At 38.1% G+C, this 26,814-nt stretch overlaps 4 protein-coding genes across 4 annotated transcripts; 2 read left to right on the top strand and 2 right to left on the bottom strand.

Annotated features, from left to right (window-relative positions):
* Positions 1 to 250: 250 nt before the first annotated feature.
* Positions 251 to 2,115, bottom strand: LOC103947550 (aspartic proteinase 36-like). Its single transcript, XM_009358463.3, has one exon. The coding sequence runs from the start codon at positions 1,776 to 1,778 to the stop codon at positions 339 to 341; it is 1,440 nt and encodes a 479-aa protein (XP_009356738.2). The 5' UTR covers positions 1,779 to 2,115; the 3' UTR covers positions 251 to 338.
* A 3,096-nt stretch (positions 2,116 to 5,211) lies between these two features.
* LOC103947650 (proline-rich proteoglycan 2-like) lies at positions 5,212 to 5,913 on the bottom strand. Its single transcript, XM_009358581.2, has one exon. The coding sequence runs from the start codon at positions 5,911 to 5,913 to the stop codon at positions 5,212 to 5,214; it is 702 nt and encodes a 233-aa protein (XP_009356856.2).
* A 3,042-nt stretch (positions 5,914 to 8,955) lies between these two features.
* On the top strand, positions 8,956 to 10,243 carry LOC125478543 (heavy metal-associated isoprenylated plant protein 42-like). Its single transcript, XM_048586802.1, has 3 exons — positions 8,956 to 8,982; positions 9,172 to 9,253; positions 9,573 to 10,243. Exons 1-3 carry the CDS (start codon positions 8,956 to 8,958, stop codon positions 10,241 to 10,243), a joined length of 780 nt encoding a protein of 259 aa, XP_048442759.1.
* A 9,158-nt stretch (positions 10,244 to 19,401) lies between these two features.
* On the top strand, positions 19,402 to 26,568 carry LOC103947554 (mediator of RNA polymerase II transcription subunit 33B). The gene is given in 12 exon segments (XM_009358467.3): positions 19,402 to 19,724; positions 20,378 to 20,488; positions 21,276 to 21,623; positions 21,716 to 22,035; positions 22,141 to 22,232; positions 22,372 to 22,729; positions 23,065 to 23,275; positions 23,636 to 23,750; positions 23,844 to 24,005; positions 24,126 to 24,786; positions 24,899 to 25,105; positions 25,379 to 26,568. Coding segments are annotated over 12 exon segments (4,029 nt in total). The 3' UTR covers positions 26,500 to 26,568.
* The last annotated feature ends 246 nt before the right edge of the window (positions 26,569 to 26,814 follow it).

Below are 26,814 nucleotides of genomic sequence, written 5' to 3'. Positions count from 1 at the left end.
ATTTCTCTCTCATTTGAACTTCCATGCAACAAGATGCCACAATACTGTGGCAACATTTCTGGCCAAACACATACTGCCACGTGAGAAACTAAAAGTACAAGTCATTGCGGCATGTCCTGAGTTTGATCAGGCTGAAATGACTCTGTGTGTCGTCTCGACTTCAGAAAGGTAAATTGATGTGGCAAAACCATCAAGTGGTACATTTTTGAACGAAAAAAAACAAATACACAGAATTCCAAGAGTCTTAACATGGATGTAAAATCACACAATTTCATTGATAAAATTTATGATGCAACAAAGAAGAATGAATGCTGGCCAATTTTTGTTCAAGTAAAAATCTAAAACACAGCAGATATTAACAAGAAGAATGTCAATATTAATCTCCCAATTGTAAAAGTGGAAGCTGAAGAAAGATTATGAGCACCAATTGTATCTACTCCTCCTGTCTTCTCATTCCCCACTTTGATGCTTGATGAGCAGTTGTAATCGGCCCAACCAATCGTCCGATTCTCCAGATCATAAATCACCAGCTTGTTCGACAGCACCAAATCTCCCAGAAGCGTAATGGAGTCTCCGCCTTTCGATTTCATCCCGCTGCTCTGCCAGCCGGAACACCACACATCTTCCTTCAGCTGGAACAGATAGTCATGGGGATAAACCGTCAGGGAAGCCGAATTCTTGAAGTGGAACATCACCAATGGAAATCCCTCGTCTATATTGCTGGAAAATTGGAAGCATGAGAACTGATCGTCAACTGTGTGCAAGTTCAAGTCAGGCTGCTTGGCTAAAACCTTCTTCATCACCGGGTCGAAAACCTCTTGGGGTAGATAGGCCAGGGTTGTTCCGCTGTCGATGATCGTCCCTTGGTTTGACCCCGTGCCGAAAACATCCGAGGCAAGCGGCAGGACATCGCCTCCTACCTCAATTGCCTCCAATACAACATTGTAATGGGCCTGATTTGGCACCAACGGAGTTGTGTTGTTCACTTGGGGCTCCACAACTTCGCCAATGGCGAAAATCCCACCTCCGCGGACATTGTCCAAACAATGTGCAAATTGTTTCTTCACCTTCCCGGAAGCAGCCAGCTGGGAAAACACGGACGAATTTGACTGCCCGAATCCGAGAATCCCATCAAGCGCCTCGGCAGTCTTTCCCAGCTGCCCGGACTGCTTATCTCCGCAACCAAACACAACACTGCCATTAGTCCCCTTATCAAATTGAATAGTGTCCTGCACAAAGTATCCGGCCGTCTCACTTCCGTCGCCATATGTCACGTCGTATGGGCAGAGCAAGTCCGGCTGGCATCCCTGCAGCCGACCGTTGTATTTCGACGTGCAAAATTCCTGATCACAAGTAACAGCACTATAAGTCGATGAGCTTTTCGGATCATACAATGTGAGCTTCACGCCAATGTCACTTTTCTTGGGACAGTTTGTGCAGCCTACGCAATTGACCCACAGGATATCACTCCCCGTATCCACCTGGACATAATAGTCCTTCGACGGCGACCCAATCCCGAGCTTGGCGAAGTATAGTCCGGTTTCAGACGGATGGCCATTGCCGCCGAGCTGCAGATCCACCGCAGAAGCAGAGCCGGTGAGAATCCGGCCGTGGCGGCGGGAATCGTGGGCTTTGAGCTCGCTCAACGACCGCCCGTCACGGCCCTTGAACTTGTGGCTAACGGAGAACACCAAGTTTGCCGACGCATCGGAAAACAACGTGGAGAGAATCAGAAAACAACCCAGAACGGCGGCTCTTGAATTTTTGTGAAGATCCATCTGAAATTAAAGAAAGCAGAAATCTTTGGGATCGGAATCGAAATTGAAAACAACCCAAAGACTCAATTTTTGGATTTTGGATTGGCGGTCCCGATATTTGAAGCTTCTAAGATCTGGATTATTAGGACCCACGAGGGAAAGGAGCTGGTTCTTTTGGGAGAAAACCCGGATTCGAAAACGATTCCTGGATTGGATTCTGGGGATTTAGAGAGGTGGGTTTTGTGGGGAATTCATTGGCGAGTTGGGTGGAGAAAGAACAAGGAGGTCGGCGAGGTAGGAGGGAAAGGCATGTGTAGAGAGAGAGAGGAGAGGAATGGAAGAAGAAAGACGAAGTAAAACCGCAAAGCAAGACGGCAAGGAGACGTCAGAAGACTTGGACCGAGAGAGTTGCGCGTTTTCTTGAAGGTTGGCTTGACACTAATTATTAATTAAACACTAATTAGGAACGAGTTCATCTCGACTTTGAACTCAAATTTTAATTACTTAATCGACAAGTTAAAATTGACAATAAGCCAATAAAAAATAGAGATAACTACCAAGTCAAGATCATAATATATACAGAGTAGTTGTTCTATACACCAGTTCGTCTTTAACCATTCTTAGTACAAGTATGTTTGGAAAAAAATAAAATTGTAAACTACAAGTCTTATACAATAACACTACACTTTGAGAGCTCGATTGGATGAAAAAAAAATCTTATATATTTAGTTGTCATGCTTTAATTGATCTTTAGCTGCCCGTTATCGAGTTAGTTGAGTTTTTCTATAAGCTATTGAGTTAAAAGTTTTTTTTTTTTTTTTTAAATGTTATCGACTAATTACTGGACTATTGATATTAAAATATCTAAATTAAAAACTTACACTCTTTTCTCAAATGATTAGAAAAATAAAATAAAATAACAATTTGTTTCGCTGTATTTTATAATATGACGTGAAACATTTTAATTGCCAATTTGATATTTCTTGGCCAGTGCATGGGAGTTTAATACAAACTCTCTCTCTTATTCTTGTTGGTCATTAACTACTTTCTTCGGATATTTTTTTGGCCGGCAACGCTGTTTGATTTGGACCGGCTCCTAAAATTTGAAAGTTTTAGGCGAGACTTCAAAGTTGGACCTTGTAATAAGAATAATGTTTGGCTATTCACAGATCAGCAAGAACTCAAACTCAAAACTTTTTGTGTTCGAATCACAGAGTTTTGTGCTTATGATTAAAATCGTTCATATTATAAATCACACTATAAAGATCATCTCTGTAAAAAATGAATTAAAACTAAGGTCGTTTTGTTAATCTATTTTAGAAAATACATAGACGGTTTGTAAGACTTTTACCAATTCTGTTAATTTGTACAGTTCGATTAAATGACCTTAGTTTTAATTGATTTTTTACAAAAGGGATCTTTATAGAGTGATTTATAATATAAATAGTTCTGATTATAAAAACGGAGTTCTATAAATTTGACAACGAATAATTTTGAGTAGGAACTCCTACTATTTCTTTAAGTAGACAAGTATTGTTCATGTAATTAAATTTTGGTGTTTATTTGGGAATGCGGACAAAAGGCCAAAAGGTTTAGTTGTTTAGGGTTTAGTGGTTGATATATTGGGGAGTGCAACATAAAACATAAAACAAGTTTCTTTTTCAAGTCAGTAAGAATATGTTTGAGTCGCTTAACGTTTCACTTTTCACGTAGAAAATATGGTAGTTGTTTTTTCCCTTACAAATGTTCGGCTCTGCCGTTCAGCTCAATAGTCTATTATATTTAAACAAAAACTCAAAGTCTATGAACTTCTTATTCGACTAAAGAATTGGAAGCCCCCTTGGAATAGGACCCTAAAAGAGCCACTATTCCGGCTACCCTCAGGACTGATCTTATACTTGATGTCAAAAGGAGTTGATAAAGTTGACCAAAAATCCATATGAATTCACAAAAGAGAATATTTGCATCTAAAAAGCAAGGAGATGATGAATCCAATGGAAGATGTGAATCTAATAAGCATGTTTATTATGTAGAGGTCTTGTCTATGCATTCAACTAGTCAAACTTCCAAAGCTTGTAACAATATATGGGTTTCTAATTGTGTAATTGTTTTGAGGATTGATATATTATCAAAACTTAGACGTGACTACTTGAACATGCGAGGTACGGAAAAACTTTAACCGACCCATAGTATAGTCAAGGCGATCTTTATCATCTCCTTTCCATTTATCAGATTGTTGGAAAAGTGATTTAGATGGATGTTTTGGTAGAGGATACGACTGAAAATTATTGTCAGTGCCAATTTTATAGATACAAAAATCAAATTAAAGAATTTTCTTTTTAAATTATTCAAAAGAATTCTAACAGTTTTTTTATATTATTGTGTTATTGTGAAAAATCACTAAAAAAATGCCTGACGGCTCACGTGGTAATAAAAACTCGCCGTCTTTAGTCCTAACAAAATGTACCCTCAAAACAATTAAACACCTTTGAAAAGAGTGAGAGTTTAGGACTTAATTGCGTAAAAAAAGTTTACCAGAAAATTGGTGTAGAACGGGTTATTTATAGGAGCTAGGGCCGGCAGTGAGGGATTTCATGTTATGTTCAACATTTAACTGGCCAAAGTATGTCATCCATTAAATGAAGTAGGAAATTTTCCAAAGATATTAAGTAATAATATCTTGAAATTATCTCGTAGAATCTTTGATTGGATTTGATCCTGATTCCTTGATAAGGAAAGCTTAAAAATATGAATTAGATATTAATTCTATCTTTAATTCCCCTGTCTTATCTCCCTGCCATGGGCAGAGAAGCTTGCAGCTCAAGTCATATGGGTCTCGACAACTTAGTGAAGGGCATTATTGTTAGCCTGACAGGTCCAAAATTTTCTAAATTATTTTTAGCTCTACAAATGCCTCCACTGAATATATATGATGCGCGGATGTGTATGAGGTGTAGAAAATACTCAATTCGCACTCAGTCAAGTGTGTATTTTCCCCTTTGTTGTTATAAATAGGAGTACTCTCGGACAGCTTCAGTTTATCTACACAGTACCATGAAAAATGAATCTTATGTACAAACTTCTCAATGATCACTATACTTCCGTAATATTTGCTTCAAAGTGTTATTTCGTCAACAAATTATTAAGGGTTTATCCATACACCCATTTTACCCCTCACACATTCTCTTAATTTTTTATCATCGAATTAAATGAATTGAAGAAGATCAAAGAATTATATTAACAAATGGTGTGTAGGAGGTAAAAATGAGTGTGTGAATAGCACCGACCATTATTAATTTGAACATACAAATATTTTATTCCCTTAGAATCATGTCTAAACATGCGATCATGATTCTAAATTAGCATATTCATAACATATCTGTGACTACATATGTCCAAAAATAAAACCAAGCACGAGAAGTAGCAAGTTAGCAACAATAACACTGCAACCACCTTACATTATCGTGCAAGCACTACTAGTGTTATCGTCGCTGAAATAATGGATCATGGAGTTACCAACCGGGGGATCCTTTGGCCGATGATAATAAGGATACATATGTGGCGGGGGCGGCGGCGGACGTGGCATTGGAAACATATTCGAGCGATAATCATAACCGTACTCTTGTGGTTGCATTGGCGGCGGCGGACGTGGCATCAGAACCATATTCGAGCGATAATCATAACCGTACCCATGTGGTTGCATTGGCGGCGGCAATTGCAATACCGGTGGTGGACCTGGCGGTGGCCTCCCATGCATCATCCCTGGTGCCCAATGGTTTTGAAGGCCATATGGCCTCGGAGGTCCAAATTCTGGTCTTGGCTTGGGAAAATAGTCCTTGGCGTGGGGTGAAAGAATTGGACCATTCATTTTGTGCTTACTACTTTTATGTGCCCTATGATCATCGTGGCATTCATCAGTATCATCATCATCTGAATCTGAATGTGATTTTGATTTCGAATCGTGGTGATCAATCTTTTTGGCGTCGTTGGCTTCGTGTTTGTGATGATTTTGAGTTTTCTTCAATTCTTGTGCTTGCTTTTTCTTTTTGGCACCGCGAGGGTCCTTCTTGTAAGACACAAGCTCCGTCATTATCTTAAGCTTGGAAATCGTCACTAAGATTGTGGCCGGATCCACCGCACCAGAAACTGCTACCATCCCTTTTTCATAATCTATGGTGATGGAATTTACTCCTACATACAAAACCAACGCACCCAAAAATTGGCTGTTAAAATTCAGAAACAAACTAATACCATAAGAACAAACAGAACCAATTACAAAGTTATAATCAAATCGTTTTGTAGTTTAATTTTTGTTAAGAATTTTTAACCGGTTTTATCTGTGCGGATATTCCTAATTTGATGATCAACTGCAAGAGGGAAGTAAAAAACAGATTTTTTACCGTTAAGTTTCTGCAATTTCTTCTTGATTTTGTGAGCACATCCTTTGCAACATGTAATAGCCGTCTTTGTTTTTATGAATTTGGGAGGCCACAGCTTAGTGAAGTGGGGTCGCCATAGCTTGGAACCCCCTAAACAACATGTGCTCACCTTCAAAATACAAGTCTGCAAGAACAATATGCTAGATTTAACATTCCAGATTAATCAATATGATCAATGTAAAATGACTAATTAGTAATCATATAATCGTAAAATTAAAGAGGAGGTAGCTCTATATATACATACAGGACCATCGTCATGGTGGTTTTCCATTGCAAAGGCAGAGTCTTTTAAGAGAGTTTGAAACCCTAGCTAGCTAATAGTAAAAAGTAGGGCTGATTAGTCGGCAAAAACTTGATAGTTGGTAAGGACTGATCAAGAAAATGGATTTTGGTGAACAGTATAAGATGATATTTATATAATAACTTGATTACAAATTAAGCAAGTATTGATCATGATCTCCACTAATTACAACTTTTTTTAAATTAGCATATTTTTTGCTATTTTTTTTTCATCATGTAAATATCGTATGCCACACAGATGTGTGTATATGTGAAATGCGAGAGAAATTTTCATGAAACAACCACAAAATATGACATGCATGTGATTTGTCTTTTCACAACCACAAAATATGACATGTGATTTGTATTCTAGCGTTTTAAGAAGCATTTCTCTTAAAATGGGTGCTTAAGAATCAATTGCAAACAAGGAAATTAGAATAATCCAATTGCAAATGCCAAATTGTTTTTCTTTTTATTTTTTTAATTATTATTATTAAGGGAAGGGAAGAAGATTCGAAATTATTACAATAATTTAGGAAGAAGGTTTCGCACCCAACACCTTATCCACTAGGATATTGGACCACATGCAAATGTCAAATTGTTTTAATTATTTCATAATGTGTGTAAGGAAATATAATTTGGATCTTATATTTAAGAAATCAATTACTAGGACGAAATCTTTTGAGATTTTACCTAGTTTAGCTGAAATTTATATCTTCGATTAATCGAATTGATAGGGATCAGATGCATGTATAGCAGCGACATTATACTTGAAATTCTTGTGTTATATGCCCATAGTTTATACGTTTCTACATATTGATCAGTATTCTACTGATCTTCCAGAGCATTATACACCTAACATCTTGCACCCTTGTGCAGATTAGCATGATAAAATAAGGAAATTAAAGGTCACAGCAAATAAATGGTAGCTAGAAATGCACTTTTCTTTTTATTGCAGATGTATATATAGCTCAGTTGGTCAGTTGGTAGAGCATTGCGCTTTTAACCTAATGGTTTGATTAATCTACAAGTTCACAACAAACTGTTATCTTCCCTTTAGAACAGTCGTTTTCACGATACGTACCCGAAGTTTCAAAACATTAGTAATAAAACCGAGCAGATACGAATACCATGCAACGAATACACAATTATAAAAAGTTCGTTAATGAACTTGTACCGCTAAAATTCTTCAAATTTCAAGGAGTGGCAAAGATACATACGGGACCAACATCAGGAGAATGGTTCTCCATTGATGAATTGTACTCGGCAGCATCGTCATATGGTGGTAGTATTGATCATGGACAAGTGCAAGAGAAGTAGTTCTGTTGGGAGGACCATTATCGTTCCCTTGCTGCAAGATTGCGTTTGACATGCCTAGTTCACAAACCCTAGCTAGCTTATAGCTTAGAACCTTTTGCTCATCAATAATTAGTTAGTCGTATAAATTACAGTTAACTAAGGTTCTTCGAAGAAAGTAAATTTGAATTGTCATTTTAAGATTTTATATATACGTGCATGGAATACTTTGTAAATCAAGTAAATATGTCGATCGATATTTGACAATCTTGTGACCTTTTGGGTATGTTAATTAACATTAAATTTAAATTTGAAACTCTTTCACTCTTTTTTCTAGATACAATGTAATTCGGGATAGAGATTTAGGTTTAGCAAACAATGAGCCAATCATAATTTACTATCAACCAAGCTAGTCATACATGAGAATCGAACTCAAACCCTAATACTAGGGGCATAACTCTTTCCTTAGACAATCTTATGATTTAACCCTGCACATGCATGACACACGTAGTGGTGACAAAATAACTTATTGGGTTGTTGATTGGTACTCATTAGATAGTTTGATTTTACGTTACACTATCATCACTACTATCAATTTCATCTCTATATTATGGTAATATCAATTAAATGAGTCCTAATGCATACCCATAAACAATCCAATTGATTATTGCCACTTCTAGCCACATGTAGGATTCATTATAATTAACCATCAAATCCTTTTCGAGATTTTGCCTATGTTTGTAATTAATTGAATCGTTAAATGGATAGGGACAAAATATATTAATACTTTCAAGGAAAAGTATTTATTTTAGGAAAGAAAACTCGGCTTAATTCTAAAATCTTGAATTCCCACCACTTAAAATTTAGGAACTCTATGCATAATCAAATCAGGATTTTGAGCTTCCTTCCCTCTTAAGCCCCAATTTCAATTAATCCAAGTGCAAAAAAAGGTAACCCTAATTACCGCCATATCTTATTATTTTTGAATAAATATTTTCCTTTGAACTGCTCTTGAGAATGCAGTTAATTGCGTTACATCCAAAACATATAAATTCTACCACACATAACTTTATATTCCCTATAAATTAAACGACATATCCTTTAAGTAGTACGTAGCTATCCAAAACATATCTTCATCCTGAATTATCATCATTTTACTTACAGAGATTTGAAGCCACTCCAATATGGAACAACATGGAGCAACCTTTCCGGTATGTATTTCTTCTCTCTTTCTCTTAATAATAATACATGACCGCTGCTCGCACAGGTGCTTCCCTCTAGGCGAACACTTCCCTAGCTACGGAATCCTTGCTAAAAGGCTGCTTGTATACATATCTATACTCTTTATAATCATTTTGCTCTTAATCATCTCATGTTTCTATCTATTAATTTTCCTGCAGATTTGTACTATAAAAATGAAATATCTCCGATGTTGCGCTAAGTGTCCACTAAAAGTGAAAGAAAAGTTGCAGAAACTAGACGGTAAATATTCTATATTTTAACGTTCTGTGTGTGTATATCTATATATATATATATATATATATATATATATATATGTATGTATGTATATTTCTTCGAAGTGAATTGCACATAACCCTTTTTTTTTCATTTGAAAGTCTCGTTTGTTTTTATCTTCGAATTGAATAAATAAAAAAGAAATCAATCAACAGAATTAAACAAGGGTTTGCATTTTTCAGAACGAGGAAAAATGTGTACAGCAATCATTTTCCATTTCTTTATCCTCGTTTATTTATCAGTTTATAATTTTGTTTTTTTTTTTCCACATATTATTTATCTTTAGGAGTGGAAGATATAAACGTAGATCCAGAACAAGGGTTGCTAAGAGTTCAAGGTAAAATAGACCCTATGGTTCTCACAAGGGCAGTCCAAACTATGGACAAAAAGGCAGAACTTTGGTCCTTTCAGAAAGAACCCTTCCCAGGTAATATTGGTAAATCTTCCAAGTACAACTTCCAAATTGGCAATGAGTGTTCATGCGATGGCGATTGTGACGATCATGAAAGCAGCTCTGATGATGAAAGCCCTAGTAGCAGTAAAGTTATACCCAAGAAGCAATATGGTATTCTCAGGTGGATCAAAAAGGAAAAGACGAAGAAGAATGGTAATAATAAGGCAACTTCTAGCACGGCCATGCCTATGCCTGTGCCTCGGCCGAGACCTGGACTTCGCCCGCCTATGGCTCCACCCATGGGCATTCCAGCCAATAGGAACTTTTATGGCCCTCCAAGGCCCAGTTATCGGCCACTAAACCCATACTATCAACCTGTGGCGTACCATAGGCCATCACCGCCACCATATAGTTACTACGGACAAATGCAGCAGCCGCCACCATATAGTTACTACGGACAAATGCAGCGGCCGCCTTATTCATATTTCCGGTCAAGGTCCCCGCCGAAAGTTAACCCTATCGTCCACTACACCAGTTATGCGGACAACTATCGTTATCCATGAGCCCTCGCGTTGTGTATGTTAATTGAACATGCCTAGCCCCAAAATTTTCAATGTTGCTATGTTAAATTATGTATACATGCATGAACTTCTGAGATTATCTTGTCTATCTTTGTTAGACGATATATCTTGTTAATTTCTCTTAGATTGGGATTCCAGTTATTGTTATTTCAATAGTCTTGATTCATTCTCTTTCAAGAGTAAATTACGTACTCACAATACAATAATATATAATATAATTTTTGTACAAATTTTTTTCAATGATACGTAACATTGAGCAGTACATGAAATAAATCGCTGAGTTTTATAAAATAATAGCACTGAAGCATTAAATCCACACCCATCTTTGTGATAAGAAAATCACTTTGAAAATGTAACTTTGTCATTAGAAAATGAGAAAAAAATAACTCAACTATGACCTACGACTGAAAAGTAGTAGGAATCGTGTGAAGAAAACTTAGAAAAGTGACTTTTGCACATTGTTTTTCTTTAGATATACATTTATGTTTCCATGTAAATGTAATGAATAATAGAAGAATCAAATAACAAAACATGGTACCATCGGGGTACTAGTGTATTTTCACATAACAAAGGAGAGGAAACTTGCAGGGTAATTTCCTTCCTCGTTTGTACTCCTCGTCCCTTGCGGATCACCTACAATTTCTGCGCAATTTCTCACACCGCAATTTTCGCGCCAATCTTGGAGCTCCGTAGGTGTTTCGCAGAGAACAGCTCCGCGATCCATGAATTTCGAACCAGACTTTCCAAAAACCAAATATACAAGGTTCAATCACTCTCTCGATCTGTGAAATTTGTGAGCTTTATGGCATTTTCTTTCTCACGTTTCCACAAGGACTTGCTTGGTTGCTGAGAAATTGAACGTAAATTGTGTTTTGGTCGGCTATTTATGAACTTTCCGCATGTTACGGATGTTCTTCTTGTTACAAGCAGTACAGGCAAAAGGAACATCTTTTCGAGCACACCACGGGCTCATTCCACTCAGTTCATCAGCTGAGATGTGGAGTGCGTAAAAAGCACTTCATGTCTTTTCATTCACTGAGGGAACATCTGTCGCTGGTGAGATTTAATTCCATCGTCATTTGTATTGATCAGATCATTGCGTACTCGTTTTCATTCATCTATAAGATTGCTTGTTGTTTGATTTCTTTTCCATGGTTCCTATGATTTAGGCTCACCAGCAAAAGAATTTTGCAAGACGATTTTCACTGAACAAGGTTGTCATCTATGTCTAAAGCTTTTTGATAGCGCTACTCCTCCGAGCGAGCATAGAAACATGTTTTGCATATCTGCACCTGCCCTTATGGTACGTTGATTAGTTGAACATCAAGCATCAAGTATAAAACTGGGACACTTCTATCATCTTCCATACTCCGAATGTTTGCATTTCGACCCATTAAACATACTCTTAGCTGCAATTGTAGATAGATGTCTGCATACGTTACTTATATTTTCAAGTTGAACTGTTGCGGGGAATGACAATGATGCCGTGTGCAGAATCTAAATCTGATATAAGATTGAGCAACGAAGATCACGTCGGAGACGGTCTTGGTGCAGTAGCTCTGGATTGTGAAATGGTTTGGGGTGGAAGTGATGGATCACTTGATTTCTTTCAAGAACTTTTTGAATAGCCTCTAATGCGTTGAATGTTTATATTCCAGATATGAAATTACTGGGTAAACGGAAGAGCATCTTAGAAACGCCATCGACACGCTGGTGCCAACAAACCCCAATGGATGAACTCCCCAAAAACTATTTCCCGCCACCCAACCACAAGAGTCCCACCTTATCCACCCACCCGACACCAAGCTTATATGGAGAGTGTTATGTAAGACTAAACTTATCAAAAACAGTAGTTAAAAGATTAAGCTTATAAACCACAAATTTATACACGTATTAATATACAATTTAATAAACACAATGACAACTAACCCGTAAAAGAAGTAGAAGAAGAAGCCAAAGCAGACTTCTAAATAGTGCACATTCTCATCTCTTGCAAAACCAAAAGTACTCAAACTAACAACAGGTTCAATATTGAGCGTATATTTGTGAAAGTAGTGGTCACTATTTATACTAGATCAATTCTAATTTATTCTCCTATTAGAATAAGAGTAATGCTATTCATACCATATTTTTACACCATATTTCTATACCACCTTAAGTGACATCTGATGTGGACAACCACATCATTTGAAAAATTTGCAAAACCCAAGGAAATGAAGGATAAAGACTCCTCGTATACCACAATCATCATTTAATTAATTAGTTTTTCTTAATTATTAGTTTATTAAATAATGAACTAAATTTAAAAATCTGATTAATTTAAATGATGTGGCTGTCCACATCAAATGCCACCTAAGGTGGTATGAAAATATGGTACAAAAACATGGTATAAATAGCATTACCCTTAGAATTATGATAGTTTTAAGCTTTCTAGCAAGACATTTCTATTTCAATTGAAACGCCACAACCGGCTATAATATTTAGTTTTCTACTCATATTCTAACATGTTCAATTGAATTGGGTCGTGCAAGCACCGGTGGTGGTTAGTTCAAGCTCCAAGTAGAGCTTGCCGATGAGAAAGGGGAAAAACCAACTCCACATATGTAAGAGTAAATTGTAGTAATGGTTCCTCAACTTTAATCAAATTGGAGCAATTGTCCCTCAACTAAAAATTCATTACCATTGATCCCTCAACTCATTAAAATGTGTAGCTATGGTCATTTTCGTCAATTTCGTTAGAATTTGTCAAAATAAGTTATGTTGGAAGAAAGATTGCTAGAATTGGGATCCCTCTGTTGGAGAATGTGGCCAAGTGGACAAGTGTCCAAAAGACCTTTCGGCTAAACAAAAGAAGGTGGACAACACATTTCCTTGTTTTGGGGAGGAAAAAAGGGAAAAGTTTTTGTTCTCTTCAACATCCGTGGGTGTTGGTTCAAAAAAGGAAGAAAAGATAAGTTGCTTTTGAAAAAGAAATAGGGAGTGAGAGCTCATTTCGGTTTTTTTGAAGAAAACAAGAGAGAAGAAAGAGCTCTTTTTTGCAGAGAGCAAGGGAGAGTTGCAGAGAGCCTAAAACAGAAGAAGAAGTTGTTGCTGCATTTGATTGGTAATCATCAACCAAAGTAATTGTTGTTGTAATAGCTTTGAGCTATATGTATAGAGAAGAAATTATTCTTTATATTTCTTTCTCTATTTGTTTCTTTGGTGTGTGAGAGCTATTGGGTGTATTGGGCTTTTGGGTTGTGAGATTGTCAACACTTTGTAAACTCCCATTTGGTTGATAGTGGATTATTGGGTGAGCTCCTACTACTCCGAAGGACGTACTCCAGTTACACTGACTGTGGAGGAACCTCGTTAAAATCTGTGTCTTTTATATTTTGTTCTTGCATTTTCATTTGATAAAATTTCCTGTGGGTTAGCTTGAGTTGGTTCCATTTAGTTTGGTGCTATCCTAGCACAACACCCTCAACTCATTAAAACGTGTAGTTATGGTCATTTTCATCAACTTCGTCAGAATTTTGTCAAAATGAGTTATGTTGGAAGGATTATTGCTACAATTGAGTTTAAGTTGAGAGATCATTACTTCAATTGGTTTAAAGATGAGGGACCATTTCTCCAGTAGGATTAAAGTTGAGGAACCAATGATAATGGATTTTTAATCGAGGGACCATAACTCCACGTTTTAATGAGTTGAGGGACCAATCGTAATTGATTTTTAGTTAATTGATCATTACTCCAATTGAGTTAAAATTAAGGGACCACTGCTACAATTTACTCCATATGTAATGCAACTTTTTTTTTTTTGTAATTTATTTTATATTTATTAATTTAAGCTTCGAAAATTAGAGAAACAAATCAAAAGTGTGGTTTCTTTTTTTGTTTTTATTTTCAATGATAGCAAATACTCATTAAACAAAGCATGAAACGAACAAATTATAGCGCTAAAAAGGACTGACATAAAGAAAGAAGATGTCACTTATGCAAACAAAGCATGTTTAATGATTTCATTGCAGCAAATACAAAATAGTACACAATTGGAAAAAAAACATAAACAAGCTTTCACCTAAAAAGAGGTCCAAATGTGGCTAGTAAAGAAACCCTAGCCTAGGTGATGGATGACCTGCCACAGTTTTCCGGAAAATAATAACAGTTGACAACCCACACCATCAATTCCGCACCACAAAAAATACTCGTTCATCCCTACATCTTGCCATATACAGACTATTAAAAGACCCAAGTAATAAACAAAGCTAAACCCCAAACATACACCATAAAAATACCCCAAATAAAACTGAAAATTATCACCAATTAACCTTCAAACCGAAAGGAGCAGCCAAACCTCACAGCTATATCCACTGCATAGGGACCAGCAAGAATACAGTTCTAACGCCGACAAAGTAGACATGAATTCAGAACCAACAAAGGAGGCAAGGCAAAGCTCCACTACAAAACCAATCTCTTGGCTTCACACACCTTCACCTGAATGAGCAATGATTCGCTTTCAGGGTGGCATCTAACATAGGGTTGGACTCCTCAATCGAAAGCAGGCAGTTGATGACAAAAAATAGTCTTGAGGATTGAAATTGTAGTATGGGTTAGGGATTTAAGGATAACCAAAAAAGGGGAAAACGAATTCCTAAATTGGAACATTTCTCGAGCCCACAAATACCGACATTCGTGGATTGAGGCTCACCACATCCAAGGAGAGATGGAGCAAACGGGAGAGAGAAGGGAGACGGGAGGGAGGGAAAAGAAACGGGAGAGAGAAGTGGAGAATAGTAGAAGAGGGAGCGAGGGGGGAGAGAGGTAATGAAGCAGGCTGGAATTTTCCTTAGTGGGTTTCTCACAAGCAGCACGAAAGATGAAAAGAGGAAAACAAAGGAAAGGGAGGAAGGAATTCACATTGAATAAGGGGGGGGGGAGATGGAAGATGCAAAGAATGGGGAGCAGGAGGCTTTCAGGTAGTTTTTGGGTAAGAAAAGACATGGGCTCTGCAGGTTGAAAAGATATTAGATATGATTATTATTTGAAAAATTTTATTTGAAACCATGTAATCTCTTTTTACACTTAATTTAAACTTCAAATGTGAATTTTCTTTTCTACTCTATTACATAATTATCATCAAGTACAAGATGAAATTAACAATCAAATTAAAATTTATCAATAAACCCACCTAATAATCAAACCCTACCATCACATAATTTTTATCCTCCATTCATTCTAGTTAAAACCTTAAGACGCTTTCACAGAGAAAAACAAACTCGTTTTTACTGATAGATAGTGATTTTGAAGTTGTAAATCCTCCAACTAAGGTATGAATCGATTTATACAAAAAAAAAAAAAAAAAAAAAAAAAAAAACATTTGATTTAATTTAATTTTTTTTAGAATTTAGGAACAAAATCAACGTCTTTTTCATGATACTTGCATAGAAGATACTGTTTTTTCTCCTTGGTAAATGCCTCGACGTTGGCAGCAGAACGCTTTGCATGAAGTTGATGCCTGCAGCAGGGACTTCGTTCATGTGCTACGAAGCATGCGAGAGGATACTGGTAAAAGAAACAAAGAGAATGGAATAGTTTCATGAGAAATAAATTATATTAGATAATGAACCTAAGAACAAATTTGAATCTTTTGGTAGCAGATATTGTAACATCTCACACCATCCAGGGGAGTGGATCATGTAAACCTTATATGTATATTCTCATCTCTACCTAGCACGAGGCCTTTTGGGAACTCACTGGCTTCAGATTCCATCGGAACTCCCAAGTTAAGCGAGTTCGCGCGAGAGCAATTTCAGGATGGGTGACCCACTGAGAAGTTCTCGTGTGAGTTCCCAGAAACAAAACCGTGAGGGCGTGGTTGGGGCCCAAAGCAGACAATATCGTGTTACGGTGGAGTCGAGCTCGAGATGTGGTGGGGCCCGAGCCGGGATGTGACAGATATAACTGTATTCTACAACATTTTATAAAAGAAATTATATTGCAGTTAAGCAAATGTCACTAGAGAGAAAAATCTTGAGTGAGTTGTAGAATGATTTTGTGTTTTTATATTCCAAATGGTTGTCAAGACAAATTTATATATTGAATTGAATTTGTGAGGGTAATTTAGGTAGTAAATTTGAGTTAAATGAGATATTGATAGTTTAATTAAAAATAATATGAGTTTATACAATACGTTGGGTGTAAAAAGATGTTACATGTGACATCCCACATCGTCCAGGGGAGCGATCCTTAAATGTATATTCCCATCCCTACTTAGCACGAGGCCTTTTGGGAGCTCACTGGCTTCGGGTTCCTTAGGAACTCCGAAGTTAAGCGAGAAGAAGGCTAGAGCAATCCCATGATGGGTGACCCACTGGGAAGTTGCTCGTGAGTTCCCAAAAACAAAACCGTGAGGGAATGGTAAGCCCAAAGCGGACAATATCGTGCTATGGTAGTGGAGTCGGGCCCGGGAAGTGGTCCCGCCCGGGCCGGGATGTGACAAATTGGTTTCAGAGCTTAACCCTGGTCGCGTAATGTGCCGACGAGGACGTCGGGCCCCTAAGGGGGGTGGATTGTGACATCCTACATCGCCCAGGGGAGTGATCCTTATATGTATATTCTCATCCTTATCTGGCACGAGGCCTTTTGGGAGCTCACTGGCTTTGGGTTTCGTAGGAACTCCGAAGTTAAGCGAGAAGGGGGCTAGAGCAATCCCATGATGGGTGACCCACTGGGAAGTTGCTCGTGAGTTCCCAAAAACAAAACCGTGAGGGAATGGTAAGCCCAAAGCGGACAATATCGTGCTACGGTGGTGGAGCGGGCCCAGGAAATGGTCCCGCCCCGGGCCGGGATGAGACATTACATGAGTTTAATTAAAATTTCTCTTATTATTTTTTCATTTCGCTACAAAAAAGAGTGTAATTTCCTTGCTAATAACATAATTATCTTTTTTTTTTTCGCATTTTTATGTTGAAAATTATAGTCATAACTTAAAATATACATTAAAAATAAACACATGATAGTGGTGAGATACATGATATATCCTCTCATGTTACGCGCGTTCCATTTGAGAATTGTCTTTAACAATATACTATAGGCTTCGAAAGGAGATGTTAGTATTTTACTTTGTTTCATCACATGTTACTCTCGTTGGATTTGAGAATTGTCTAGGACAATTTTGACAAAATTTCTCTTCTTATTAAGTCAAACTCAAATGCCCTACGTTAAATAAAATTTAGAGACCAAAATTATACCAATTTAAAAGTTTAATCTTAATGGAAAATGATCATTGCTGGATCATTTTTCGTTAGATATTATTTATATTTAATTTAAAATTTAAAATTTAAAATGATTTCTTACCTCACGATATCCGATAAATGATCACGAAATTCCCGTACATTCATGTGGTCAAAGCCTTAGTCATTATTTTATTTTTGGTCCAACTTTTTCAACTAAACCTTTTCATTACCGCGTAAGTCACTTGTTAATTCAAAGTGAAAGTTTAAGTAAATAGTAATACCAAGACAAAATGTAGAGGCATACAACGAAATATCTACTCAATCAATTAAACCCATATGCTTTAACTTTGGCAAAAAAAAAAAATTAACGCATGTGCTTTAACTTTGGCCAACAACCAGAGCTAGGGGAATGAAATTTGCCCTTCTAGTTTTATCTTATCTTTCTTCCTTTTTTTTTCTTATCCTATCAATTTTGCAATGTCATATGACAATCGAAACCGCCATAATCGAGTAAATTTTAAAAATAATCAGTACTTCTAAAAATAAAATAAAATAAAATAACTCAATTAGATTAGAATTGTTTGATCATTCAATTAAAAATTTAATAAGAATGCTGCTATTGATATTCTAAAAATAAATATTATTTTGAAATCTAAATTTCTATGTTAAAAAAAATAAAATTATTGTGCACACTAGTAAACTTGGTTACCAGTACCACAATATATTTATCTTCTTTTTCTGGCTTTTCTCTTGTTCCTCCAATTTTGCAATGTCATATGATAATCAAAATCGTCATTTTTGAGTAAATTCGTTAATAATCATCGTTTCTAAAAATAAAATAAAAAATCTCAATCAAATGGAAAATCATTTAATCATTTAATTAACAATTCAATAAGAGTGGTGTTATCGTCATTTCAAAAATCTTATCGTTCACTCCAACCTTTTTGTACTTAGAAATAAAAGATACGAAGATTGCACAATATCCCTTTTGTAGAAATGATATCTAAAATGGAGGGTTATCAAGTAGGCAATTCGATCGTCAAACTGCAATATTACAAGATGAGAATGCATATTCATGCGATACATACACGAACAACATAATCTTACATTATTTTTATCCAAACGATATTCTATTTTAACATAAACAGAAGACTAGCACACACATACCCTAATTAACTTATACTCTTAAATTACGAAAAAGAGACACCTCTCTAATCAACTCAGCTACACGATGAAGTGGCATTTTTCAATTTGGAAAGTGCTATTCACATTTTTGTTAATTTTTTACTATTGATCTTTTTAGATTCGACGATCGGAAATTAATAAGGCATGAGAGATGTAAAATGGGTGTGTGGAAAGTGGTAGCACCACCCTTTTGAGGTGTGATATCTATATACTTTTTTTTATTTTTTATTTTTCACACGCTATATATTAATTTCTATTTTTTAATATTATTCAATTCAGTTAATTCCACGATCGGAAATTAAAAAAGGAGGTGGATTGTTTGTCCTCCCATTTCAATATTCTCCCTATGCCTTCCTGTGATGCGTGGTCACGGTTAAGCCACGTCAACATTTTATATTAATTTAAGAATATAAAATGTTGACGTGACTTAACCGTGACCACACAAATAAAGGGTATGTGAGAGTATAGAAATGGAAGGACAAACAATCCACCTCTATTAAACAAAGATGAATGACCTAAAAATAGGTTGGTGAATAGTAGACCCCGACCTTTTTAGAAATGCAAGTCACGGACAATTTTACCGGTCGAGTCAACGGAGAAAAATGTACTAACCCGCCTCCAAAACTGACTTCAACCGCGCCTTGTGTACTCCTCCCTCACTCTCCATACCTTACACAAATTCAAAGTCCGAATATATTGTTATCCAATAAAGCAAAAGTTCCTCCGATTCTCTCTCTCATGCAACCCTAATTTCCTCCTCCTACGACGACGACGATGGCCGTGTTCGTACAGCAGGCGCCGCAGAGTCAGCTGTGGGACTCGGTGCTCCAGCTGACCAAGTCCGCGCAGGACAAGAACAGTGACCCGCTCCTCTGGGCGGTCCAGCTCAGCTCCAGCCTCACCTCCGCCGCCGTCTCCCTGCCCTCCGTCGAGCTCGCGCACCTCCTCGTCTCCCACATCTGCTGGGCCAATCACGTGCCCATCACGTGGAAGTTCCTCGAGAAGGCCCTGGCGGTCAAGATCGTCCCTCCCATGCTCGTCCTTGCTCTGCTCTCTACCAAGTACTCTCTCACTCCCTCATTACATTCGTTTTGATGTATCGAATTACAATTTTTGGGTTAAAGTTACTATTTTTAGTTTGTTGTTTATGGGAGTGCGAGAATCTGAGATTGTGAAGTATTTACAGTTTACGATTTTCTGGGAAGTTGATTGTAGTAGGTGAAATATCTGATTCGTTTCGATATTCGACTGTGTGGTTGTTCAGTTTGAATGGTTACTAAAATGCGCGTGCCGGGTAGGTGGATTGACAAAGTTTGCGAATTGGTTAACCTAACTATATGGCACTAGGGGATCGGCTTTTGCGAAATGTCTGAGTTACTTGTAAAGTTATAGTCTTTGTACAAGTTCAAATGAAATTCTGGGGCTTTGTGGCATTATAGTTGGTAGTTTGTGGCTGAATTATGCATCATCATATGGCGGACGATGCTTTGAAAATGGTTCAGAAAGATATTGTTGAATGAATAATTATTTAGGCAGTTAAGGTCTTCATGCCCGTAGTTTCTTTACTGAGCTGGTGTTGGTCGACGAAAATTCATGCATGTGCCATCTTGTGTGATGGATGGTCTCCCTTAGAACTATGCTTAATCAGCTGTTGTTATTAAAATGTACTTTTACTGGTTAAAACTTACGTTTATTGTTGTCTTGTTTTATACAGGGTTGTTCCAAATCGACAGCTTCACCCTGCAGCATATAGGCTCTACATGGAACTTCTTAAAAGACATACATTTTTGTTTGCTTCTCAATTGAGTGGACCAAATAGTCAGAAGTAAGTTTCAAATTTCTCTTTTTGTTGTATAATATTATTTCCCAATAAGCCTTCCTTGAACTTGTATTTTGTTTTACTATGTGCCATTTTGCAAAAGTTCTTGACAATAAAATCTTAATTCATGGCTTCATTTCAGGAGACAAAAAAGTCCTTGACAACGAGATATTGTGCTTAGTTGTTTTTCCTTGATTTTTTAGCTGCTACCACTCCTGCTATATAGGAATGCAAATTGTGTATTTTATTTGGTTTCTCAATAGTCAATAAGAGTTCAAGAATTTAATTTTTCCGTTAAACATGACAGTTTGCACAAAGGTGTTCAAATCCCCCCTTTCCTCTGTTAAGGAAATTCTCCTTATTGATGAACTCTTTTACCCCTTTTTCCTTTTCATTTCCCCCAAGTGCCCCTTTGAAAGAAACAATGACTCATAGAGAACTTATTTGTATAATTTAATGTCATAAACCAATCAAAGTCTTTCAAGTTTCAACACCATATACGTCTATTTAGTAATTTCTGTCGGTTTTTCTGTCTCGTGCTTTCTGATTCCCTGACCCTCTGTTGAAGAAATGCTCTTTACTGATGAACTTTTTTGCCTCCTTTGCCTTTCCATTTCCTCCATGTCCCCCATTTAAAGAAACAGCTCATCATAGAGAAGTTAATTTTATAACTAATACCAACCAAACCAACCAAAGTCTTTCAACACCATCTATGTCAACTCAGTAATTTCTTCATTTCGCTGTCTCATGCTCGTATGATAATTTCTAATAATATCTTTTGATGCGATTGCAGGATCATAAAATCCATTGATGATGCTCTACATCTTTCCCAGCAGTATGGCCTTCAAGTGTCTGAACCTGGAGTTGTTATTGTTGAGTTTGTCTTTTCAATCACATGGCAGTTACTTGATGCATCCCTAGATGACGAAGGTTTGCTGGAACTTACCCCAGATAAGAAGCCTAGATGGCCGACCAGGCCACAAGATATGGAAATAGATGGTCACGGTTGCTTTAATGAGAAGAGAAGTGAGCAAAATGAAGGTTTGCAGAAAGCAAATACTGCAATGGCTATTGACATAATTGTGGAGTTTCTGCAAAACAAAGTAACTTCAAGGATTTTGTACTTGGCCCGTCGAAATATGTAAGGATCTGAACCTTTTCTTTTCTTTTTTTAAATATATCCATTTACTTTTTTGGTTCGTGGGCATCTTTCTTATCACCTCTTCTTTTCAGGCCATCGCACTGGGGAGGTTTCGTTCAGAAACTGCAAGTGCTTGCGGCAAACTCGTCAGCTTTGAGGACTATGAAACATATAACTCCAGAGGGTCTTCTACAGCTGACATCTGATAGCCGTCGACTTCTGACTCGGGAATGCAAAACAATTTCACAACAAGAATTTCATGCAGTCTTGTCTTCTGGGTCTTTAGTGTCTTCAGCCTGTCAGTCTCACGGAGTGAGTTCATCTGCTTTTTGGCTTCCCATTGATCTGTATCTTGAAGATGCTATGGATGGATCAGAAGTAGCTGAAATTAGTGCCGTCGAATCCCTTACTGGTGCGGGCCGCCTTTTTGTATTTAAATTCTTCTATCGTACGTACCTAGAGTTGATAAGATTCTAGTACTCCTAGCCAGGAATATTGATCTGAGTTAAACTTGCAGGTTTAGTGAAGGCTCTGCAGGCAGTTAATGCCACCACATGGCACAATGCATTTTTAGGTTTATGGATTTCAGCTCTTCGGCTTGTTCAAAGGGTAAGAATTGATGTGAACAATTTGGAAATTTCCATATCTAATGATTGATTGACATCTTGTTCTGTGCAAGGAAAAATTCCTCAAAAGTGTTAGTCCAATTGACCTTTTATCCCCTTTTCCCTCTTGATTGGTTTTATAGGAAAGGGATCCTAGAGAAGGACCTGTCCCTCGTCTTGATACCTGTTTATGCATGTTGTTGTGTATTACAACACTTGCAGTTACTAATATTATTGAAGAAGAGGAAGCTGAATTGATGGAGGAAATGGGAGGGGATCATACTAACCAAAGGAAGGAACAAGCTCCTGGAAAGCGCCGCAGAGATTTAATCACCTCCTTACAGCGATTGGGTGATTATGAGGCCTTGTTGACTCCACCTCAGTCTGTTTGTTCAGTGGCGAATCAAGCTGCAGCTAAGGCTATAATGTTCAGATCAGGCCTTACAGTCAGTAATGGATACCATGAATGTATTAGCGTGAACGAAATGCCAATAAATTGTGGTAAGAAACTAATTTTTCCTTCAGCCCAGCAATGGAGTTTTTTTATTGAGAAGGTATAAGATAGCTCACGATTTGGTGTTTAAGACCTTTCGTTTGTCTACCATTATTATTATGTTTTTGTCTAATTCTGCTTTCAGGATCAATTGTGTTTTCCTTTCTTATTCTTCAGAGGGTTTTGTTCTGTTTTAACATCTATAGTTTTCCTTTTGGTCCCGTTTATGTTTCTTCCCATTATGGTTATCTCGCATTCATGCTTTCCTTAATTCTTTTATGGGGGCTTGATACTTTTTATATATATATTTCCTTGAACCTATCCTAATATTTTGCACTTGCAGCGGGAAACTTGCGGCATCTGATTGTTGAAGCTTGTATTGCGCGGAATATCCTAGATACATCAGCATATTTTTGGCCAGGCTATGTGAGTGCACGCAGCAACCAAGTGCTACGCAATGTTCCAGGCCAAGTGCCTGCTTGGTCTTCAATAGTGAAGGGGTCACCTCTAACTCCGTCACTGGCAAATGCTTTAGTTGCCACTCCAGCTTCTAGGTATGCTATTGTATCATTGGTACAATTTGTCTGTTTGTATGTTTAGCCATAACAAGGTAAGTAGGGCTGCGATTGATAGGCAGTGATAGTCACACTACATAAACATGAATTCCAAGTGGGAATCATCTATTTTGGGTCCATGATTTTTGAGTTTGTAGCGCTGTTTAGCTCATATCATTAGGTACCAAATAATGACTAGAGCATCCATAATTTTTCTGAGCATCCATAATTTTTCTTAGCATCATGGCCTGGTCTTCAGTTACCCCCCTTCTTTTTCCTGAAGCCAGGTATATCAGATGCTCTATTTTGTAAATTTACCCAGTGGTATGGCAACTGAATTTGCTCATGGTTTGATGGAAGCTTAGCAGAGATTGAGAAAATATATGAGATTGCAGTCAATGGTTCAGATGAAGAGAAGATATCTGCTGCTACCATTCTTTGTGGGGCTTCTCTTGTTCGTGGATGGAATATACAGGTGACTCTCTCTTTCTCTCATCTCCCCCTCCCTTCCTTCCTCCTGCTGGCCTCTACTGCATGTTAGTCTTATTCAATTCTTTGTCCTTCGCAGGAGCACACCTGTCTTTTTATTATAAGATTGCTGTCACCTCCAGTTCCTGCAGATTACTCAGGGAGTGATAGCCATTTGATCGGCTATGCTTCATTCTTTAATGTCCTTCTGGTTGGCGCATCATCTATAGATACTGTACAGATTTTCTCCTTATTGGGATTGGTATGTGGATCCCTTGTTGAAATAGATAAGATTGATAAAGGTCTTTGTGTTATGAAATGAAAATTTTCCCTAGGCTTTCATGCTTTCCTAAAACTAACGTTATTTGTCATTCACTTCTAGGTTCCACTACTTGCAGCTGCATTGATGCCTATTTGCGAAGTTTTTGGCTCAAGTGTTCCCAATATCTCATGGACACCTACAACAGGGGAAGAACTCTCATGTCATGCGGTGTTCTCAAATGCTTTTACACTTCTATTGAGGTTGTGGAGATTTGATCATCCGCCTCTGGAACACATAATGGGTGACTACCCAACTGTGGGAAGCCAAAGTGGTCCAGAATACCTCTTGTTGCTGCGAAACTGTAGATTAGCATCCTTTGGTAATTCACCCATGGATCGAATAAAAAGCAGAAGAGTTTCAAAATTTATCACCTTCCCTTCAGGTACCATTACCCTGGATTTCTTTCCGAAACTGAAACTCTGGTACCAGCAACATCAAAAGTGTATTTGCTCTACCCTATCTGGGCTTGTACCTGGGACTCCCGTTCATCAGATTGTTGATGCACTCCTGACCCTGATGTTTAGAAAAATAAATAGAAGTAGTCAGCCTTTGACTCCAGCAACTTCAGGTAGTAGTAATTCATCTGCATCGGGAACTGATGAGTCCGCTATTAGACTCAAGGTACCGGCATGGGATATCCTTGAAGCAACTCCATTTGTCCTTGATGCTGCTCTTACTGCATGTGCCCATGGAAGACTTTCTCCCCGTGAACTGGCTACAGGTTTGTTGAATCCCCTTTATGCATTGATAGAAAAGCAGAACTGAAAGCTCCCCTTTGAGAAAGATGTGGAGTTGGTTAAGGTTTGTTAACTTCATTGCATGCTTCATCTCAGGACTGAAAGATCTTGCCGATTATCTTCCAGCAACTTTGGGAACCATGGTAAGCTATTTTTCAGCTGAAGTAACACGGGGAATATGGAAGCCAGCTTGTATGAATGGAACTGATTGGCCAAGCCCTGCTGCAAATTTATCACTTGTTGAGCAGCAGATAAAGAAAATTCTAGCTGCCACTGGTGTTGATGTGCCTAGCCTCACAGTTGGTATGTCCTTATATTCTATAACTTTGTGAAATAACTTTTTTGTTTTTCAAGATGTCTTATATTGTTGTAATATGAAAAATCATGACATATTGCCTCTGAAGTTCGAGCCAACTTCTTTCAGTTGTCACTCATGATCTAAAGTGAATGTGTTCTGTCGATATTTGAATTGACCAACAAATTTTAGACTAGTGAAATTGGAGCTTTGAGTTTATGCTGTAAACTTCTAATAGTTGTCATGTTAACACTGTTAGGCCTTCAATTTATTGCTTGCAGGTGGGAGCGCCCCAGCTCTGCTTCCCTTACCATTTGCTGCTCTCGTAAGTCTCACAATAACTTATAAACTTGATAGAGCCTCTGAACGTGCCCTCACCCTGATTGGACCAGCTCTGAACTCCCTAGCTGCTGGTTGCCCATGGCCTTGCAATCCGATCTTAGCCTCATTGTGGGCCCAGAAGGTAAAGCGCTGGAATGACTACCTGGTTTTTTCTGCTTCTCAAACTGTCTTCCATCACAACAGCGATGCTGTGGTCCAGCTTCTTAAGAGCTGCTTTACATCTACTCTCGGGCTAAGCTCCTCTCGTGCTTACAGCAACGGCAGTGTGGGTGCCCTCCTTGGTCATGGCTTTGGTTCCCATTTCTCTGGTGGGATTTCTCCTGTTGCCCCCGGAATTCTATACTTGCGTGTGCATCGATCTGTCAGAGATGTAATGTTCCTGACAGAAGAGGTGCTCTCTCTTCTAATGTATTCTGTTAGAGATATTGCCAATTGCGGATTACCCAGAGAGAGGGCGGAGAAATTGAGGAAGACCAAGCACGGGGTGAGGTTTGGACAGGTTTCTCTTGCTGCCGCAATGGCACGTGTCAGGATTGCAGCTACACTTGGGGCCACCTTAGTTTGGATATCTGGCGGATCGAGTTTAGTTCAGTCTTTTATCAAAGAAACTTTGCCTTCTTGGTTTATATCAACCCGTGGTTTGGATCCGGAAGGCAAAGAACCTGGTGGCATGGTTGCCATGTTGGGTGGTTATGCCCTTGCATACTTTGCAGTGCTTTGTGGGACATTTGCTTGGGGTGTGGACTCGGCATCACCAGCATCAAAGCGGCGACCAAAGATTCTCGGGCGGCATTTGGGATTTATTGCAAGCGCACTCGACGGGAAAATATCACTGGGTTGTGATTGGGCTATGTGGCGAGCGTATGTAGCAGGATTTGTGAGCTTGATGGTAGCATGCACGCAAAAGTGGATACTGGATGTTGATGTGGAAATATTGAAGATGCTGAGCAAGGGACTTAGACAGTGGAATGAGGAGGAATTGGCTCTGGCCCTTCTGGGACTCGGTGGCGTTGAGGCCATGGGCGCAGCAGCTGAACTAGTAGTTGAATGTGAGGTCTGAATGTTTCGAAGGCACGGAGGAGTCTGTGAGAGGAAAACTTACATGCAACGGGATGCTGTTGTCTGTTGCAGAGAAGTTTTTCTCGGTGAAAAGGCAACTAACGGACACGTATGTCTTGTATGCACTGTTAGTCTTGTATGCACTGTTTGAGAAAGCGGCCTAGGCACTAGGTGGAGGCCAAGCGCCCCAATTAGGGGCTAGGCGTTTAGGAAATCAGTGAAGTCTCTAGGCGGCGGCATAGGCGGCCCTAGGCGTTTCTATTTATTTGATTTTTTTTGGTTAAGGGTTTGAATATAATATTCTATTTGTAAAATA

Source organism: the organism of the source record quoted next, unplaced genomic scaffold (assembly GCF_019419815.1).
Source record: "Pyrus x bretschneideri cultivar Hongxiangsu unplaced genomic scaffold, Pyrus_bretschneideri_v1 Contig25, whole genome shotgun sequence".
Taxonomy (NCBI): domain Eukaryota; kingdom Viridiplantae; phylum Streptophyta; class Magnoliopsida; order Rosales; family Rosaceae; genus Pyrus; species Pyrus x bretschneideri.
This window is presented reverse-complemented; position numbering and strand designations above follow the sequence as displayed.

What these genes read in the sequence shown, in the direction of transcription:
- LOC103947550 (XM_009358463.3), bottom strand. Translation starts at nt 1,778, where the DNA reads ATGGATCTTCACAAAAATTCAAGAGCCGCCGTTCTGGGTTGTTTTCTG.
- LOC103947650 (XM_009358581.2), bottom strand. Translation starts at nt 5,913, where the DNA reads ATGGTAGCAGTTTCTGGTGCGGTGGATCCGGCCACAATCTTAGTGACG.
- LOC125478543 (XM_048586802.1), top strand. Translation starts at nt 8,956, where the DNA reads ATGGAACAACATGGAGCAACCTTTCCG. An exon ending in AACATGGAGCAACCTTTCCG is followed by an intron (nt 8,983 to 9,171) that starts GTATGTATTTCT and finishes ATTTTCCTGCAG; the next exon opens with ATTTGTACTATAAAAATGAA. An exon ending in AAAGTTGCAGAAACTAGACG is followed by an intron (nt 9,254 to 9,572) that starts GTAAATATTCTA and finishes ATTTATCTTTAG; the next exon opens with GAGTGGAAGATATAAACGTA.